This window comes from Phyllostomus discolor, chromosome 12 (assembly GCF_004126475.2).
Source record: "Phyllostomus discolor isolate MPI-MPIP mPhyDis1 chromosome 12, mPhyDis1.pri.v3, whole genome shotgun sequence".
NCBI classification, from domain to species: domain Eukaryota; kingdom Metazoa; phylum Chordata; class Mammalia; order Chiroptera; family Phyllostomidae; genus Phyllostomus; species Phyllostomus discolor.
The window spans coordinates 15,931,540-15,950,402 of NC_040914.2; the positions used below are offsets into that span (position 1 = coordinate 15,931,540).

Sequence of the window (18,863 nt, forward strand, 5' to 3'; positions counted from 1 at the left end):
GGCATATACCCTGACTGGGGATCAAACCTGCAACCTATTGGTTTGGACAATGCCAAACCACTGAGCCAAACTGACCAGGTGTCAGAGGGAACACTTTTAAAATTCAGACACAGCAGGCGTGTGTGTCAGAGCCTGTGTCTCATGTCCTCTCTGTCCTTTGCCACTCCTGTCTCCCCAGGTTGCTTGGACTGGCTCAGAAGGAGCAGGAGAAAATGACCAAGTTCCAGGTGAGTGGAGTTTTGACTTTTATCTATTTCTTAGTTGTTTATTCTGTTACAGTTGTCCCAATTACTTTTTCTGATTTTTCCGTTAAAATCTGTTCTCAAAGATTAGACACATCTTTTTTCTCTTCTGTGAGGATAAAAAACAGGTGTTTATGTGCCTGTTAGTAGCTTTCATATTGGTTCCACTCCTGTTTTTGTCTTTAAGTTTTGTTTTTAGTTTTGGTTTTATTTTATCATGTCTATTTCACAAATACTAGGGCAGGAATCCCTAGGTATCAGAAAAGTTTTAAAAGCCACATTATTGTACCACTAAATCACCCATTTTCCCCATTTTATATTTTGTATAGTTACAACCACAGTATCTGTAGTCTTTTCAATATTGTTTTTTTTTTTTTTTAATTTTATTTCTTTATTTTTATTAATTTTTTTTTTTTTTTATTTTTAGAGAGGGAATGGAGGCAGGGTGGGAGAGAGAGAGAGAGAAAGATCAATGTGTGGTTGCTGGGGGTCATGGCCTGCAACCCAGGAATGTACCCTGGCTGGGAATCGAACCTGGGACACTTTGGTTCCCAGCCCGTGCTCAATCCACTGAGCTACGCCAGCCAGGGCCTCAATATTGTTTTTTCACTTAGTTTTATCACTTGAGTTTTGGTGATTCACCATTCTTTTTTGTACTTTGTTATGCAAATTGCTTGCCCAATCCATAGAAAGAACCCAGAGGACTGGCTGTGAAACATAAGGGTTTATTAGGACTTGAAGTGCACACCTGGCGGGTTGGGGAAATTACCTGAACCCAGGCTTTCCCAGCACAGGGGTATACAGAGTAAAGAAAACAAAGCAGACGGGGTATGCAGGGTGCTTGTTTACAAGCCCTGTAAGCTCAAAGCACTGGCTGTTTTCTCTGGTATGTTTATACTGTGGGCCCACATCCGAAATAATACCTTCACCAAAGAGCTGGTCAGACTCCCGAGGTCTCACAGCACAGTTCACTCACAGATGACCTTCACTGTGTTCCACAGGGTGGACTGTGCGGTTGGAGCTTGGGGAGGGGCTCCTGTTTGCACAACCACACATTGTCTCAGAAGGGGTTCTACTTTTTGTGCACCTTTCAGCAGCTGAAAACAGGCATGTACACCACTGTGCCTGTGAATAAACTTTGTTTTGATTCTTCAAACTTTTGCATGGGCCTTTAAAAATGAAATATAATTTACTTACTAAAATTACAGATCTTAGGTGTCAAGTTAATGCTAGAGGTATACCCTGTTTTAAAAGTTGAATAATTACATTAGCCCACCACCCAAAATCAAAAAGAAAATATGTGTCTTTCAAGTCAGTTTCCTCTTCCTGGGAGGCATCTGCTGTTCTGATCTCTCACCACATGATTAGTTTACTTATTTTCAGATTGTATATAAATAACGAGTATGTACAGTATATAATCTTGTACCTGGCTTCTCTCAGTCCACAGTGTTTTCAAGATCGACATACGTTCTGTGTATCAATGTGTTGTCCCTTTTTATTGTTGAGATGTATTAGGTTTTATGAATGTATGACAACCGTCTTTTAGAAGGATAGGCAAAATAATTTTGAAGGATGTTTGGGTCATTTTATGCTTTTGACTGTTATGTAAAAATGTCCTGTGAGTAGCATTCTTGTACAGGTCTTCTTGTGGATGTGTATTTTCATGTCACTTGGGTGAACATCTAGAAGTGAAATCACTCAACTTGTAGGGCAGATAAATGTATACAGTTGTCTAATGGGATGGCACAATTTTATCGCCCCCCACAGCATCTGAGAGTTTCAGTTGCTCCACATCTTTCCATTGTTTGAGGTAGATCCTTCTTATTTCATCAGCTCTGAGGAAATGACATCTCACTGTGATTATAATTTGTATTTCCTTCATAAAAATGATGTTGAATACTTTGTCATGTGTATTTTCACCATCTGCATATCCTTTGTGAAATGTTTTGAAGTCATTTGCCCATTTTAAACATGGGATTCTAGCCCTGGCTTGTGTGGCTGCTGAGTGGATTGAGTGCTGTCCTGTGGATCAGTTTTGCTGGTTCTATTCCCAGTCAGGGCACATGCCTGAGTTTCAGGTAGGACCCTCGTAGGGGGTGTGTGACAGGCAACCACACATTGATGTTTCTCTCCTTCCCTTTCTCCCTGCCTCCCCTCTCTCTAAAAATAAATAAATAAAATATTTTTAAAAACAATACATTTTTAGAATCCCTGAAAGAGTCCATCAGAAGTAGGGGGCCATAGAGAGCGACAGTGCAGGGACGGTGACATGAAATAGATGGTCATTATATCATAAGAACATTTTCTTAATGTTGTAACATATACATAACATGAAATTTACCACTTTAATAGCTGTTAGGTATACCATTCAATGTCATTAATTACATTCACAATGTGTGAGTCATCACCAGATGTGCAGAACTCTTTTCAGCTTCCTGAACTGAAAGTCTGTACCCATTACACAGAAACTTTTACTCCCCCTCTTCCTAGTGTTTGGCAGCCAACATTTTACATTCTGTCTCTATGCACTTGACTATTCTAGGTACCTCATATAAGTGGAATTATACACATAATCACGTTTTTGACTGGCTCATGTCAGCATAATATCTTCATGTTCATCCATCTGACAAGGATTTATCTTATTTAGTATTTTATTGTATTTCATTATTTTATTATTAGTTTAATTTTTTTTTAGAGAGTGGGGAATGGAGCAGAAAAGAGAAGGAGAGAAACATCGATGTGCAAGAGAAACGTCAGTGTGTGGTTACCCCTTCCAGGCCCTCAACCAGGGACCCAGCTGGCAACGCAGGCATGCACCCTGACCAAACGTCGAACCAGTCACCTTTATATTCACAGGTGGGCACGCAACCCACTGAGTCATACCAGTCAGAACATTTTTAAATTTTTTTTTTTGTTCTCACCTAAGACTGTGTTTTTATTGAGTTTAGAGAAGGAAAGGGACGAAGGTTTCCTGTTGACTCCTGCATGCACTCTGACGGGGCAGTGAACCCACAACCTCTTGGTGTATGGGGGGACACTCCAACCAGCTGAGCCACCCAGCAAGGGCATCTGATAAGGATTTTATGAAGCAACTATTGTAAAAATATTTCAGCAAGCACTTATACAAATGAAATAAAAACAGAAAATCTTAGAAAAGAAATAGAAAATGTACAGTAGAACCAAATGGAAATTTTAGAACTGAAAAATATGGTAAATGAAATATAAAAAACTAAAACAATGGACTCAACAGCAAAATGAAGGGAAACAGGAAACACCTTGAAGATAGACTAATAGAAATATTTAATATGAATAAAAGAAAAATAGACTGAGAAAAAGTAATCAGGACCTCAGGGATCCATGGGACTGTAACAAAGGATCTAATATTCCTGTTATCTGGGTCCCAGGACGAGAGGAGGAAGAGGGTGAGACTGAAGAAGTTCTTGAAGAAATATGGTAGGAAATATTTGTAACTTGGGAGAGAAATAAACCTACAGATTCATGAAATTAAGTGAACTCTGAGTAGAGGAAAGCCAAAGCAATTACACTAAGACATTTTACAGTTAAACTTCTGAAAACTAACAAGAAAGAGAAAACCTTGAAAGCAGTAAAGGAAAAACAATTAAAATGACAGTGAATTTCTTATCAGAAACAAATAGACTATTTTTGAAGTGCTGAAAGACAGCAGTTTCAACTCAGAATTCTTTTTCTAGTTAGAATGTCCTTGGGAATAAAGGGGAAATCAGGACATTTATAGATGAAGGAAATCAAATGTATTTGTCACTAGTAGACTTTTGCTAAAAGAATAGCTAAAGAAATGAAGCAAAAATCATAGCATTTTCTGATGTATAATTTTTAGATATTTTTATTTTAGAGAGGGGGAAGGGACAGAAAAAGAGGAGAAAAAACACGGATGCGAGACAGAGATGGTCATCAGTGGCATTTAAGACAATTATAGTTGTAGGGTAAAGGCACTTAAAGAGAAGTAAGGTTTCTACTTTCACTGGGACTGGTAACATAACAGTAGGCTGTTATGTGTAAGTAATGTAATTCTTATACCAAATGCTAAAATTATACAAAGGTATACCATAAGACATTATAGATAAATCAAAATGCAGTTTTAAAAATGGTCAAGTAACATGCAGAAAAATAGGGGAAATGAAAGGAAAAAGAATAAAATGGCAGACTCAAGTCCTAACATAAGTAATTCATTAAAGGTAAATGGCCTAAATATTCCCATTAAAATACAGCGTTTTGAATTGTGATTAGAAAAATATGACCCAACTGGCCCTGGCCAGTGTAGCTTGGTTGGAGCATTGTCCTACACCAAAAGGTTGCAGGTTTGATTGGTGGTCAGGGCACATAATCAGGTTGTCAGTTCAGTGTCAAGTCAAAATGTGTACAGGAGGCAACTGATTGATGTTTTCTCTCCCGTGTTGATGTTTCTCCCCACGTCTTCCTGTCTCTCCCTGTCTCTCTCTCTGTCTCTCTCTCTCAAAGCAATGGATAAAGCGCCCTCATAAAGTGACTCAATGATACATTATGAGAAACTCACTTTAAATATAATGGTATAAACAGGTTATAAATAAAAGGAGGGAAAAAGATGTATCATGCAAACATGAGAAGAAAGTAGAGGTGACTATACAAACATAATCCTGCCCTTACCATGCCAATCACATTGAGAACAGCTGACACTCATCCAGGACCTCCTGTGTGCCAGGTGTACAGACTCTGAGGCAGCGCTGTGCAGCACAACTTCTGCCGTGATTGACGTGTTCTGTATTGTGCTGTGTAACGCGGTAGCCACAGGCCACATGCGGCTCTGGAGCATTTGAAATGTTCTGCAGCAACCATGGGAGAGAATTGGTAATTTTACGTAGTTTTAACCTTACATTTCCGTAGCCACATGTGAGTACTGGCTTCTGAGTTGCACAGGAAGTTATAGGAACTTTATGTCTATTCATTCATTGGTATGTATAAGAGTTTCCTGTGATGAGCAGCATCGCACAGATGAGGAGGTAGATGAAGGGGTTTTTTTGTCTAAGATCATGCAGCTTGTGAGGGGTGCACAGCTTTGGGATTTGAACCAAAGGATTCTTTCAGGGAAATCTGTACACCTTTTCTCTTTGAAGGCTGTCATAAACAGTGTAGCAGATAGGTGGTATGTGCCTTGAGAGCACAGAGGGCCAATGTCATAGCTCCTGTGGAGGGGTGACCTATTGGTTTGTCAAATTTTAACAAAGTGACAGTACCCAGGTTCAGGGAATGCATGAGTGAGAAAGGAAGTATTAATCTACCAGACCCTGTTGGGAGTAAATTGACCTAACAATTCTGGAACAATTTGGTAGTATTAATCATCATATAGAGTGTGTAGCCCCCATAATTCAAGAGTTAACAGTTCCAGGGTGCTTACTATAGGAATACCCACAAATGACACCAAGTGAAGTTAACAGGAATTATTTTTTAATTGCACATATTTTGATGGGACTTGGGAAATTAATGTATGAAATTGATATGCTGGTTTGGGAGCAGGAGGACACTACCTAAGGGAGACTCAAGGATCTCTGAATCCAGAGTAACTTCCCACCCATCCTCCCTGCCCACTCAGTGCTGCCCTCATCCCAGTGGAGGCTGGTTGCAACATTGAGGTTAACTGTGTTTGGTGTTGTAGGAGGCTGTGACATTCAAGGACGTGGCTGTGGTCTTCACAGAGGAGGAGCTGGGGCTGCTGGACCCTTCCCAAAGGATGCTGTACCGAGAAGTGACCCTGGAGAACCTCAGGAATCTGGTCTCTGTGGGTAAGGACACGTGCCCTCTGTAACTGAATGTCAACTCACAAGAGTATTTTATTTTATTTTTTAAATTATATTTTATTGATTGTACTATTCCAGTTGTCCCAGTTTTATGCCCTTTCCTCCCTCCACACAGCACACCCCACTGTCTTAGCCTATTTCCCACCATTGTTCATGTGCATGGGTCACGCTTAAATGTTCTTTGGCTACTCCTTTCCTATACTGTTCTTTGTGTCCCTATGGCTATTCTATAACAACCTATTTGCACCCTCCACTGGAGACCCAGCCTGCAATCCAGGCATGCACCCCAGACTAGCAGTCGAACTGACGACCCCCTGATTTTCAGTCTGGCACTCAATCCACCTAGCCATACCACCCAGGTCTACTTAATTTTTTTTTAGATTCAATTACTGATTAATATGTATTTTTTACTTTTTATTCTTCATAGTTTTGATCTTATTTTTCTTAAATCACTTTAACATTTCATATAAAAGTTGCTAGGTGGTCATGAACTCCTTTAATTTCTTCTTCTCAGGGTAGCTCTGTATCTGCCCCTCAATTCTAAATGACTTTTCTGCTGGGTAGAGCAATCTTGGTTGTAGTTTCTTGCTTTTCATGACTGTGAATATTTTTTGCCAATCCCGTGTAGCCTGCAAAGTTTCTTTTGAGAAACCAGCTGACAGTCTTATGGGAACTCCTCCCCTGTAGGTAACTTAACTGCTCTTCTCTTGCAGCTTTTAAGATTCTCTCTTTATCTTTAATCTTTTGTGTTTTAGTATATGATTTGTTTTGAAGTGGTCCTCTTTGCATCCATCTTGTTTGTGACTCTCTGTGCTTCTTGGACTTTCATGTCTATTTCCCTCACCAAATTAGGGAAGTTTAGTTCCCTTCTTTTTCAAATAGATTTCCAATTTCTTGGTCTTTCTCTTCTCTTTTTGGCACCCCCATGATGCAAATGTTGGAACACTTGAAGTTGTCCTACAGGCCACTTACAGTATCCTCAGTTATTTGGATTCCTTTCTCATCTTGTTGTTCTGATTGGTTGTGTTTTGATTCCTTATGTTCCAAATCATTGACTTGATTCTCAGCTTCATCCACTTTGTTGTTGTTTCTGTATAAATTGATCTTTATTTCAATTAACGTATCCTTCATTTCTGCCCAGATCTTTTTCATGCTGCTGAGGTCCTCAACCAGTTTCTTGAGCATCCTTACAACCTGCGTTTTCAACTCTGCATCCGGTAAATTGCTTATCTCCATTTTGTGTAATATTTTTTCTAGAGTTTTGACCTATTTGTTCATTTGCGCCATTTCTTTGTGTGCATCCTCTCTGAGTTTTTTTCTGTGTATTAGGGAGAGCTGCTATGACTCTCTGTCCTGCTACTGTGGCCTAAAATAGTAGGTTTCCTTTAACGTCCAGTGGCACAGTCTCCCTTATTGCCCAAGCTGAATACTTGAGATGCACTCTTCATGTGGCCTGAGAACCCCCTCGTCTTGTAGTTGAGCCTTGGTTACTGTTGCAGGTCAGTGGCAGGGACTTATGCAGGCCAGTCAGCTGCAAGGCTTGGCCGTGACCACTGATCACCAATGTCTGCACTTCTGGCATACCAGCTGTGTAGGGTCAGGGTGTTGGTGCTCCCACATGATTTGTAGCTGTGCACTGGGTGTGCTGGCCCCAGGGTTTCCCAGGTGGTATAGGCCAAAGTGTTGCCCAGGTCCAACCCTGCCTGAGCTATAGAGCAAACTGTGATGGCTGCTGCTTGTGTTCGGCTTGGAGACTCCCAGGCAAAGCCAAGCTCTGAATTTAGGCTGGCTGATGCTGGTGTTGTGCCTGGGGCTCTTAGCAAAAGGGACTGTCGCTAGGGGCTCGCTGAGGCTAGGAATTACTTCTTTGGAAGGATTTAGAAAGTTGTGAGGGATGAGCCGAGACCAGTCATTCACATGGAGAAGCTACTGTTAACAGCTGTAAGTTCGATGGGACAGAATCTCTGAATTCTCCAGGGTGGGTAAATGGTGGTAAGCAGGTTGATGGAGTCTCAGATATGGCACCTGGCTGCTGGCTCTCTGGCTCTTCCCACCATTCTGTCTGGGCAAAAGCTGTCTCCCAGCTCTTGCCTTGATACCAAACACTTTTCTTTGTCCCTGTATTACACTGGTGCCTTTCAGGCTACTACCCCAATGGTGGATCTCAGAGGGAATTATTCTGAGTAAAGTTATATGTGGGTCCTTCAAGAGGAGCTGCTTGAGCCTTCAGTTTTTTCCACCAACTCAATCCCTGATGGTGTTTGCAGCTAGAAGTTATGGGGTCTTATTTTCCTGGCAGTGTAACCCTGGTTGGGGGCGCCTAGTGTCGGAGTGGGACTCCCCACTCCCAACATTACCCTCCTCATTATTTCATCCCTCACATGTGGATGTGGGAGGAGGCCTTTTTGTGTCTCCGCCCCTTCTACCAGTCTGGATGGATGTGGTTCCTTTAATTTGTAGTAGTCAGAGGTCCATTCAGTTCGATTTCTGATGATTCTGAGTAATGGTGTTTTTATGATTTAGTTGTAATTTTGATGTGGTTGTAAGTGGAGGCAGTGTGTGTTTACTTACGCCAGCATCTTGACTGTAGTTCTCAGGAGTATTTTGATTTCAAATGTTTAAGAATTTCAGACTCTTGAAATATGTCCCTGATCCTGGAGATCTAAATTTCCTAATTCCTATTGGATGTATTATCTTTTTTTTTTAAGATTTTATTTATTTATTTTTAGAGAGGGAAGGGAGGGAGAAAGAGAGAGAGAAACATCAATGTGTGGTTGCTGGGGGCCGTGGCCTGCAACCCAGGCATGTGACCCGCCTGGGAATTGAACCTGCGATGCTTTGGTTCACAGCCTGCACTCAATCCATTGAGCGACACCAGCCAGGGCTTGGATGTATTATCTTTGCCTTTTGTTTTTTTGCCAATTGCGGTTGCGGTATCTTGGTGTTAAAATGTGTTGGTAAGTTAAATCATTATTCTATGGAATAAAATAGAGTAAATTTCCTTGTAGGAATAGCATTCGTGCAACCAAAATAGTGAGTAAATCTATAAAGGATGCTCATTTGATCCCCTGTTGTATTCATAACAGCAGGTTGCAGTTGGAATTTGGAGAAATACTCTTTAGAGCACATGAGGGTCATAGTAATTTAATTCAATTTTTTTTAGTGTATCCAGCATTTACTTTTCACAGGATATCAGCCCTTCAAATTGCATCGGATATTACCCTTGGGGAGACAGGAGAAGCTCTAGATGACAGAGATGGACCCCAAGGAAGTGGGTGTTCAGTTGAGAAGCAGGCAGCTCCAAGTCCTCCCAGGGCACAGGCCAGGTGCTGTCCTTCTCCCTGCCACTAGAGTGGCCGCCCTGGCCCAAGCGTCCAGCTTTCCTGACTCCACTTACTCACAACAGCTTCTCACTGCCTCCTGCTCATGCATGTGCCTTCCTGTGGTCTGTTCTCCAACAGCAGGCAGGTCAGGTCACTTCTCTATTTGTCCTTGCAGGCTGTCCCATCCCACACATACAGTCCAACATCCTTCTTGTGGCCCCCAGGGTGGTGCCTGAGCTGGCCCCCCATGCCCTCTCTGTTCAGGTTTCCTGTCCTCAGCCTTCCCGTGACACTGTGTTGCTGCTTCCTGTGTTTCTGACCTGCACACTATGCCTGTGCCTCAAGGACTCTGTCTTGCTCATCCGTTTTCTGCCCTGTGGGCTGTCCTGGTTCCTGTCTCTGCCCTGTCTGCTCCAATGTCATCTCATCACAGACGCCTGCTGTGACCAGTCTGCTTAAAAACTCAAGCCCCCTCCTCTGCCTTGTTTTCTGACTCATCATTAATTACCAGCTGATGTAGTAATGGATTCTGTTTTGTTTACTTGTTTATGGCCTGTCTCCCCATTACTGTGTAACATTGGGAGAGCCAGGGTTGTAACTGTTTTCTTTATTGCTGTGTACCAGGTGCCTCTGAGAGACTTAATGCATAGGGTACGTTCATCCGCTGCTTTTTTGATGAAAGAGTGAGTTAATTAATGGATGGATGGGTGGGTGGGTAGGTAGTCCCACTTGAATGGTTGTGAAAAGTCACAGCTTATCCTAACCAGTGGTCTCTGTGTTGTCGTTGTGAGCTCTGCCGCATCCATCTACCTGGTAACATCCTCCATGCTAGCCTGCTTTCTCCTCCCTTGCCTTCCCTCATTGTCCCTTTATTCACCCCCTCCTTCCTGCATTTATGTTTACTGTGTACATCCCTCAGGTAAACTCAGCCTAAAATACAGTAGTGATACTCACCCCTATTCGATATAAGTACCAAAAATTAAGAACTAAATCTGACAAAATCCCTAGGAAAATGCAGCTGAGGCTCTGCCTGTTGTGAATAGTGGGGGAAAGTTTTCTCTTTTTGTCATTTCTGTTGTTGTGTCTTCATGGTGCACAAAGGTTCCCAGCATTCAGGAAGGCTGGATGCCAGCTCTGTGATTCGCTCCCCCCACACCTTTTTTTTTTTTTTTTTTTACAGATGTGCCTTCCTTGGGCATTACAAACCCAGTTACAACTGGTGTCTGTTCTTTTCTTACCAGGGAACTTTCCAAGTATGTTGCCTTTTTGCTTTTCTTTTTTTTGTCTTTTTTTTTTTTTTGGTCCTCGTGAGGACATTGAGAAGGGAAGTGTAAATCAGTTTCCTCCCATCTATATCTGGAGCAGGATTTGAGGACTGAACCCTCAAACCTGCTATATGCTCTCACTAGGATTCAATCTCACAACCTCTCAGTTATGGGACATCACTCCAACCAACTGAGCCACTCAGCCTGGTCCTGTTGTTTTTGTTTTTTTGTTTTAAAGGAAGAAAAATGTGTTGTTGTTTTATTGTTATTTATTTATTGCTTGATTTGAGAATGAGAGAGACATTTAGATATTGATTTGTTGTTCCACTTATGTATGCATTCATTTGTTCATTCTTGTATGTGCCCTCATTGTGGAGTCAACCCTCAACCTTCATTTTGGGAGAACACTCTAGCCTACTGAACTACCCGGCCAGGGCTGTTTCGTCTTCTGGAATAAATCTTTTATTTTGGAATTTTGAGCCACCTTTTTATTGAAATATATACAAAAAACAGCAGTACACACCTTTGTGAATTTTCAGGGAGTGAAACGACTTTATATTTCAATTGTTTTTCTTAAGGTAGCATTTATAGATTCTCATCTTAAGCATGCCATTTGATGAGTTTTGGCTAATGGATGTACATCTGTCTGTCACTCACACCCCTCTGAAAAATGACTAAATATTACAGCATATTGTACCTGTATCTCCCTTCTTAAAAATTCTTTTGGAAATATCAGAACAGTCCCAGATTTTGTGTGTTTTCTGTCCACATCTTTGCCCCCCCTCTACCTGTGACAAATATCTTTCTGGACTTGTTACACTGCACAAATGCTCACAGTACAGGGTTTCTTCTTTCTCCAGGAGTCCTATAAACAAATGCTCATAGAGAATGGTGCTAGGTGGGTCTCACTGTCTTCACTCCTCCTGAAGACAGCCTGAAATTAGAGGAAAAAAGCCAGTTTGACTAAAGAATTATTTCACAACATGGTTACCCATATGATGAATGCCTGCCCTAATTATAATTTTCATGGTACTTTCAGCAGTTATCTCTACCTGTATAACAAACTACTCTTAAACTTAGCAGGTTACAAGAATAAGCATGTATTTATACTTCTGAGAGTCAGAAATCTGGAGGCAGCTTAGGTGGGTGATTGTGGGTCAGGATCTCATCAAGTTCATGTCAAGGAGTCCACGAGAGCTTCATGTCTTTGCAGGCTTAATGGCACTGAAGTATTGGCTTCCAGGATGGACTCATTCACATAGGTGTTGGCAGAAGGCCTCAGTTTGTTGCCAGAGGGCCTGTCCTGTGGGCTTCCTGGCTGTCCTCAAAGCATGGCATGGCAGTTGGATTCTTCCATGCAAGTCGGTAGAAGGCAGAAACCACAATGTCTTTTGTGCTCTAACCTTGGAAGTGATGTACTCTCACTTCTGGAGATTTTTAAAATCCTCCCGAGATGATATATTTATTGATTTTTGGGATAGAGAGAGAAACATCTTTCTGTTGCCTTCAGTACATGCCCTGACTGGAAATCGAACCGATAGCCTCTCAGTGTATGGGATGATGCTGCAAACAATTGAGCCACCCGGCAAGGGCACTTTTACCATATTCTGTTGGCTTCACAGAGTACTCTTGATACATTATGGGAAGGCATTTGATACCATATGGATGTCAGCAGGCAGGATCATTGGGGACCATCCTGAATGCTGGTTACCACCACACCTTTTCCTATGTACAAATGCATATCTAGTGTACAAAATGTAGAAGATGTTGTTAGTCATTGGTCATCATCAGAACATTCAGCCAAACTAAGTGGCAGCAATTGTCATGGGACATTTTACTCTCCCATCAGATGTGTCAGTCATGGGTGTGAGGTTTCTAGTTTTTTCCACTTAGAACATTCACCATTTTGCTGAGAGTATCACCTTGTGTGTAGTCACATATTTCTGCTTTTGACCTAGTATACAAGTCTTGGTATAGTTCCAAACCAGTCTCTGAGTGGACAGCAACCTACTCATCACCTCTTTGTTTCCTTACTCATGAGAAAGCCTATGGTGAAAGCCAAGCTGATTGAGTAAGGTCTCTCAGGGTGGTTGATCTGTGAAATATTTTTTATGTCTGAACAGACATTTTCTTATCCTACTTGTCATGTTTGTATTTTCCTTATCTTTCCAGGACACTGGAACCAAAATAAGGTAGAGAGTCTTCAAGAAGTTGCATTAAGGTACCTTTTACATGAAGACCTTGTGTGCTGGCAAATATGGGACCAACTTCTGAGTAAGTTATCTGGAAATCAAGACTTGATAATAAGCCTGCGAGGCAAGAAGTTGCATTTGCCAAAACAAGGTGATTCCTCCTGTCAGTTGTGTGCAGGAGAATCTACTCAGATTTCAGAAGTGGAGAAAGATGTAATAAAACTTCAGTGGGAATTTCAGAGTTTCAATAGTATGAAAAAAGACTTTCCCATGAAGACCATCCACAATTGCCAGAAGAAAGTGTATCTGAGAGAGACACAGAATGATCAGAGTAGTTCTCAGCATGGTGACCACAAATGTAAACTGTGTGAGTGTGAGCACTGTGTCAGGAGAAGGACCTCTGGTCTCCACAGTGATGACCAGGAAGTGCAGGAAGGCAAGACATCTTATAGCCACAAGAATTGCCTGAAAGACTTTGTGAAGCCATCATTCCAGCAAAATGTAATCCACTCAGAAGAGCATACTTCTCCTGAAAATGGAAAAGGCCTTAGCCCCAGACTTGAGCTTCATCAGCAATTGCACCTGGGAGCAAAATCTCATATATATAGTGAGTTTGGGGAGTGTGAGAGTTTTAGCTCAGAGGTCTGCACTCATCAAGGTGTTCACATACAAGAGAAATGCAAAAGGAGTGATGAGTGTGGTCAGGATGTTAGTCAAAGTTCTCATCATGAAATTCATCGAGTCTACACTGGAGAGAAACACTATAAATATGTCCTGTGTGGGAAAAGCATGAGTCAGAATTCATGTCTTCACTATCATCAGCAAGTTCACCTTGGACAGGAACCCTACAAATGTGCTGTGGGTGGGAAGAGCCTCAGTCAGACCTGCAGTCTTCAATCTCACCAGCGACTCCACAGTGGAGAGAAAATCAAGAAATGTGATGAGTGTGGGAAGAGCTTCAATCGGAGTTCAAAACTTCAAATTCATCAGCGAGTCCACACTGGAGAGAAACCTTACAAATGTGCAGTGTGCGGGAAGAGCTTCAGTTATACCTCTGGTCTTCAAGCTCATCGGCGACTGCACACTGGAGAGAAACCCTACAAATGTGCTGTGTGTGGGAAGAGCTTCAATTATACTTCCAGTCTTCACACTCATCAGCGAGTCCACACGGGAGAAGAACGCTACAAATGTGGTGTGTGCGGCAAGAACTTCAGTCGGAGTTCATATCTTCAAGATCATCAGCGAGTTCACACTGGACAGGAACCTTACAAATGTGTCATGTGTGGGAAGAGCTTCAGTTTGATGTGCAGTCTTCAAGCTCATCAGCAAGTCCACTCTGGAGAGAAACCCTATAAATGTGCTGTGTGTGGGAAGAGTTTCGCTCGGAGTTCAAACCTTCAAGCTCATCGGCGACTGCACACTGGAGAGAAACCCTACAAATGTGCTGTGTGTGGGAAGAGCTTCAGTTATACCTCCGGCCTTCACACTCATCAGCGACTCCACACAGGAGAAGAACGCTACAAATGTGGTGTGTGTGGGAAGAACTTCAGTCGGAGTTCATATCTTCAAGATCATCAGCGAGTTCACACTGGACAGGAACCTTACAAATGTGTCGTGTGTGGGAAGAGATTCAGTCAGACGTCCAGTCTTCAAGCTCATCAGCAAGTCCATGTTGGAGAGAAACCCTGGAAATGTGCTGTGTGTGGGAAGAGTTTCAGTCGAAGTTCATACCTTCAAGTTCATCAGCGAAACCACACCGGAGAGAAACCCTACAAATGTGCTGTGTGTGGAAAGAACTTCAGTCATACCTCCAGTCTTAAACATCATCAGAGACTCCACAGTGGAGAGAAAATCAACAAATGTTCTGAGTGTGGGAAGAGCTTCAGTTATATCTCCACTCTTCAAATTCACATGCGAGTTCACACTGGAGAGAAACCCTACAAATGTACTGTGTGTGGGAAGTGCTTTAGTCGGAGTTCACATCTTCAAGATCATCACCGAGTGCACACTGGAGAGAAACCCTACAAATGTACTGTGTGTGGGAAGAACTTCAGTCGGAGTTCATATCTTCAAGATCATCACCGAGTTCACACTGGACAGGAAGCTTACAAATGTGCCATGTGTGGGAAGAGTTTTAGTCAGACATCCAGTCTTCAAGCTCATCAGCGAGTCCACACTGGAGAAAAACCCTATAAATGTGCTGTGTGTGGGAAGAGCTTCAGATGGTGTAAAGATCTTCAAGTTCATCAGCGAGCCCACACTGGAGAGAAACCCTATAAATGTGCTGTGTGTGGGAAGAGTTTCAGTAGGCGTTCATATCTTCAGGATCATCACCGTGTCCACACTGGAGAGAAACCCTACAAATGTGCTGTTTGTGGGAAGAGCTTCAGTAGGAAGCCAGATCTTAAAGTTCATGAGCGAATTCACACTGGAGAGAAACCCTACGAATGTCCTGTGTGTGGGAAGAGCTTCAGTCAGAGCTCCGGTCTTCAAGTTCATCAGCGTGTCCACACTGCTGAGAAACCCTACAAATGTTCTGTGTGTGGGAAGAGCTTCAGTCACAATTCTGGACTTCAAGTTCATCAGCGAATACACACTGGAGAGAAACCTTATAAATGCGATTTGTGTGGGATGAGGTTTATTCGTATGTCCAGTCTTCAAGCTCATCAGGGAGTCCACACTGGAGAGAAACCCCACAAATGTGCTGTGTGTGGGAAGAGCTTCAGTCGGAATTCATATCTTCAAGTTCATCAGCGACTTCACACTGGAGAGAAACTCTACAAATGTGAGGTGTGTGGGAAGAGCTTCACTCAGAGTTCCTATCTTCAAGGTCATCAGAGAGTCCACACTGGAGAGAAACCCTACAAATGTGCTGTGTGTGGGAAGAGCTTCAGTCGGAGTTCACATCTTCAAGTTCATCACCAGGTTCACACTGGAGAGAAACCCTAAAAATGTGCTGTGTGTGGGAAGAGCTTTAGCAGAAGGTCAGACCTTAAAGTTCATCAGCAAGTTCACACTGGAGAGCAACCCTACGAATGTGCTGTGTGGGAAGAGCTTCAGTAGGAGTTCACATCTTTTTTTTTTTTAAAGATTTTACTTATTTATTTTTTTAGAAAGGGAAGGGGAAGTGGGGAGAAACAGAGAGAGAGAAACATCAATGTGTGGTTGCCTCTCACATGGCCCCCACTGGGGACCTGGCCTGCAATCCAGGCATGTGCCCTGACTGGGAATCGAACCTGCGATGCTCTGGTTCATAGCCCGCACTCAATCCACAGCTCCACCAGCCAGGTCTCAGAGTTCACATCTTAATGTTCATCAGTGTGTCCACACTGGAAAGAAACCCTGCAAATGGGCTTTGTTTGGTAAGATCTTCAATTGGACCCCAGGACTTCAAGCTGATCAGGTCATCCACATATAAAAAAACTGTATAAGTGTAGCATAACTGGTAAAATCTTCAGCCAGTTTTCAAGTCTTCAAGGTGATCGTAGAGTCCACAATGGGCAGAAACTTTACAAGTGTTTTAGTTCCAGTAAAGCCTTTAATAAGACTTGTAGCTGCAGGTTCGTGAGAGAGTACATAATATTGGGAAGCTCGTCACACCTGATCAGTGTGTGATAAAAGTGTTCTTCAGAACTTGGACTTTTAAATGTCATTAGAAAACGTTCATAGAAAGAAAAGAGCTATGATCGCTTATACCCAAAATGTACTTTCTTCCGAGGAATTGCAGTTGTGTGGATGTGGGTAGACTTTTTACAGTGGGACGAGTTATTCCAGCATTTTTACCTGCATGTTCTGAGTCAGTCAGGCACATCAGTCCTGTCAGCTGAACCTGCCTTAGGCACTTAACCTTTTGTGGCTCAGGTGTGCCAAGACAAAAAAAAAAAGGCCCAAATGGAAAAACAGATCAAAACCCCAGAACAAATACAACGAAGCGACCAAGAGATAGCCAACCTATCAGATGCACAGTTCAAAACACTGGTAATCAGGATAGTCACATAATTAGTTGAATTTGGATGCGAATTAGATGAGAAAAATGAAGGCTATGCTGAGGGAAATAAAGGAAAATATATAGGGAACCAACAGTTATGGGAAGGAAACTGGGACGTAGATAAACAACAGTGTGAAACAGAAGGAAGAAAAAAGGATCCAACCAGAAAAGAATGAAGAAACAAGAACTCAAAGAGATGAGGACAGACTTTGGAACCTCCAGGACATCTTCAAACGATATAACATCCGAATTATAGGGGTACCAGAAGGAGAAGAGGAAGAGTAAGAAATAGAAAACTTATTTGGACAAATAATGAAGGGTAACTTTCCCAATCTGGCAAAGAAAAAAGACTTCCAGGAGGTCCAGGAAGCTCAGAGAGTCCCAAAGAAGTTGGACACAAGGAGGAACACACCAAGGCATATCATAATTACATTAGCCAAGGTAAAAATGAAGGAGTGAATTCTAGAAGCAGCAAGAGATAAGGAGACAGTAACCTACAAAGGAGTTCCCATAAGGCTGTCAGCTGATTTCTGAAAAGAGACCTTACAGGCAAGAAGGGGCTGGAAAGAAGTATCCCAAGTCATGAAAGGCAAGGACCTACCTTCAAGGTTGCTCTATCTAGCAAACCTATCATTTAGAATGGAAGGGCAGATAAAGTACTTCTCAGGTACAGTCAAATTAAAGGAGTTCATCATCCCCAAGCCCTTATTATAGGAAATGTTAAAGGGGCTTATCTAAGAAAAAGAACATAAAAATATGTACAGTAAAATGATGGCAAACTCACAATCATTAAACCCCATACCTAAAACAAAAACAAAAGCAAACTAAGCAAAGAAATAGAACAGGAACAGAACCACAGAAATGGAGATCATAGGGAGGGTTAGCAGCAGGGTAGTGGGAGGAGGAGAGAGGGGAAAAAGGTACAGAGAATAAGTAGCATAGATGGTAGGTAGAAAATAAGGGAAGGGCAAGAATAGTATCAGAAAAGTTGAAGCCAAAGAACTTGTATGTATGACACATGGACATGAACTAATGGAGTGGAATGTGGGTGGGAGGGGGTGTGCAGGTTGGAGGTGAGTTGAAAGGAGGAAAGTCAGACAACTGTTACAGCATAATCAATAAAATATATTTTAAAATTTTGACAATTCTTCAGAGAATGCACAATGGAGAAACCCTATGAGAAATGTAGTATAAGGGTTTTGTTTTATATAGATTTTATTTATTTATTTCTAGAGAAAGAGGAGGGTACGGAGAAAGAGAGGGAGAGAAATATCAATGTGTGGTTACCTCTCCCATGCTCCCCACTGTAGACCTGACTTGCAACACAGGCATCTTCTTTGACTGGGAATTGAACTAGCAACCCTTTGCTTCGCAGTGCGGTGCTCAGTCCACTTATCCACAACAGCAAGGGCAAATGGTTGTGTAAGTTTGTATGAATCTTCACACTCTATAAAGTCTACGCAGGAGAGAAGGTTAAAAGTAAAGACCACCTGGACCTTAGGAAAGGTATATGACAGATTTGACAAAATTTACAACCACGAGAATGTCAGCTACGTGGAAGCAGGAAGTTTATTCACTGCTGAATAACCATGACCACAAACAAGTGCCTAAGCAGTAGTAGGTGCCTGGTGATGTCTCACTTGAGGGAGAGGAAGAGCTATGAAAAATAGTGTAACGATATAAAAATTCTCATGAACCCAACCTCAATTAGTAATAATAAATTGTAGCAGCAAAAGAATTTTTGTAAGAAACTTAAAACTTAATTCAAGGAGCCCTGGGTGGTGTGGCTTGACTGAGTGCTGATCTGGGCAGTAAAGGTTCGCCAGTTTGATTGCCAGTGTAGGACACATGCCTGGGTTGTGGGTGAGGTCTGCAGTAGGGGGTGTGTGAGAGACAACCACCCATGGATATTTGTCTCCCTCTCATTCTCCCTTCCCCTCTAAAAAGTAAATAAGTAAAATCGTTAGCAAAAATAAAGATACTATTTCACTTTTAGTGTGGGGAAGGGAGGGAGAAAGGGAGAGAAACATTGATTGGTTTTCT

At 42.1% G+C, this 18,863-nt stretch overlaps 1 protein-coding gene across 1 annotated transcript; it reads left to right on the top strand.

Annotated features, from left to right (window-relative positions):
• Positions 1–16,860, top strand: LOC114510945 (zinc finger protein 227-like). The gene is given in 4 exon segments (XM_036012990.1): positions 1–227; positions 5,911–6,037; positions 12,813–15,892; positions 16,124–16,860. Coding segments are annotated over 4 exon segments (3,240 nt in total). The 5' UTR covers positions 1–212; the 3' UTR covers positions 16,142–16,860.
• Positions 16,861–18,863: the final 2,003 nt, after the last annotated feature.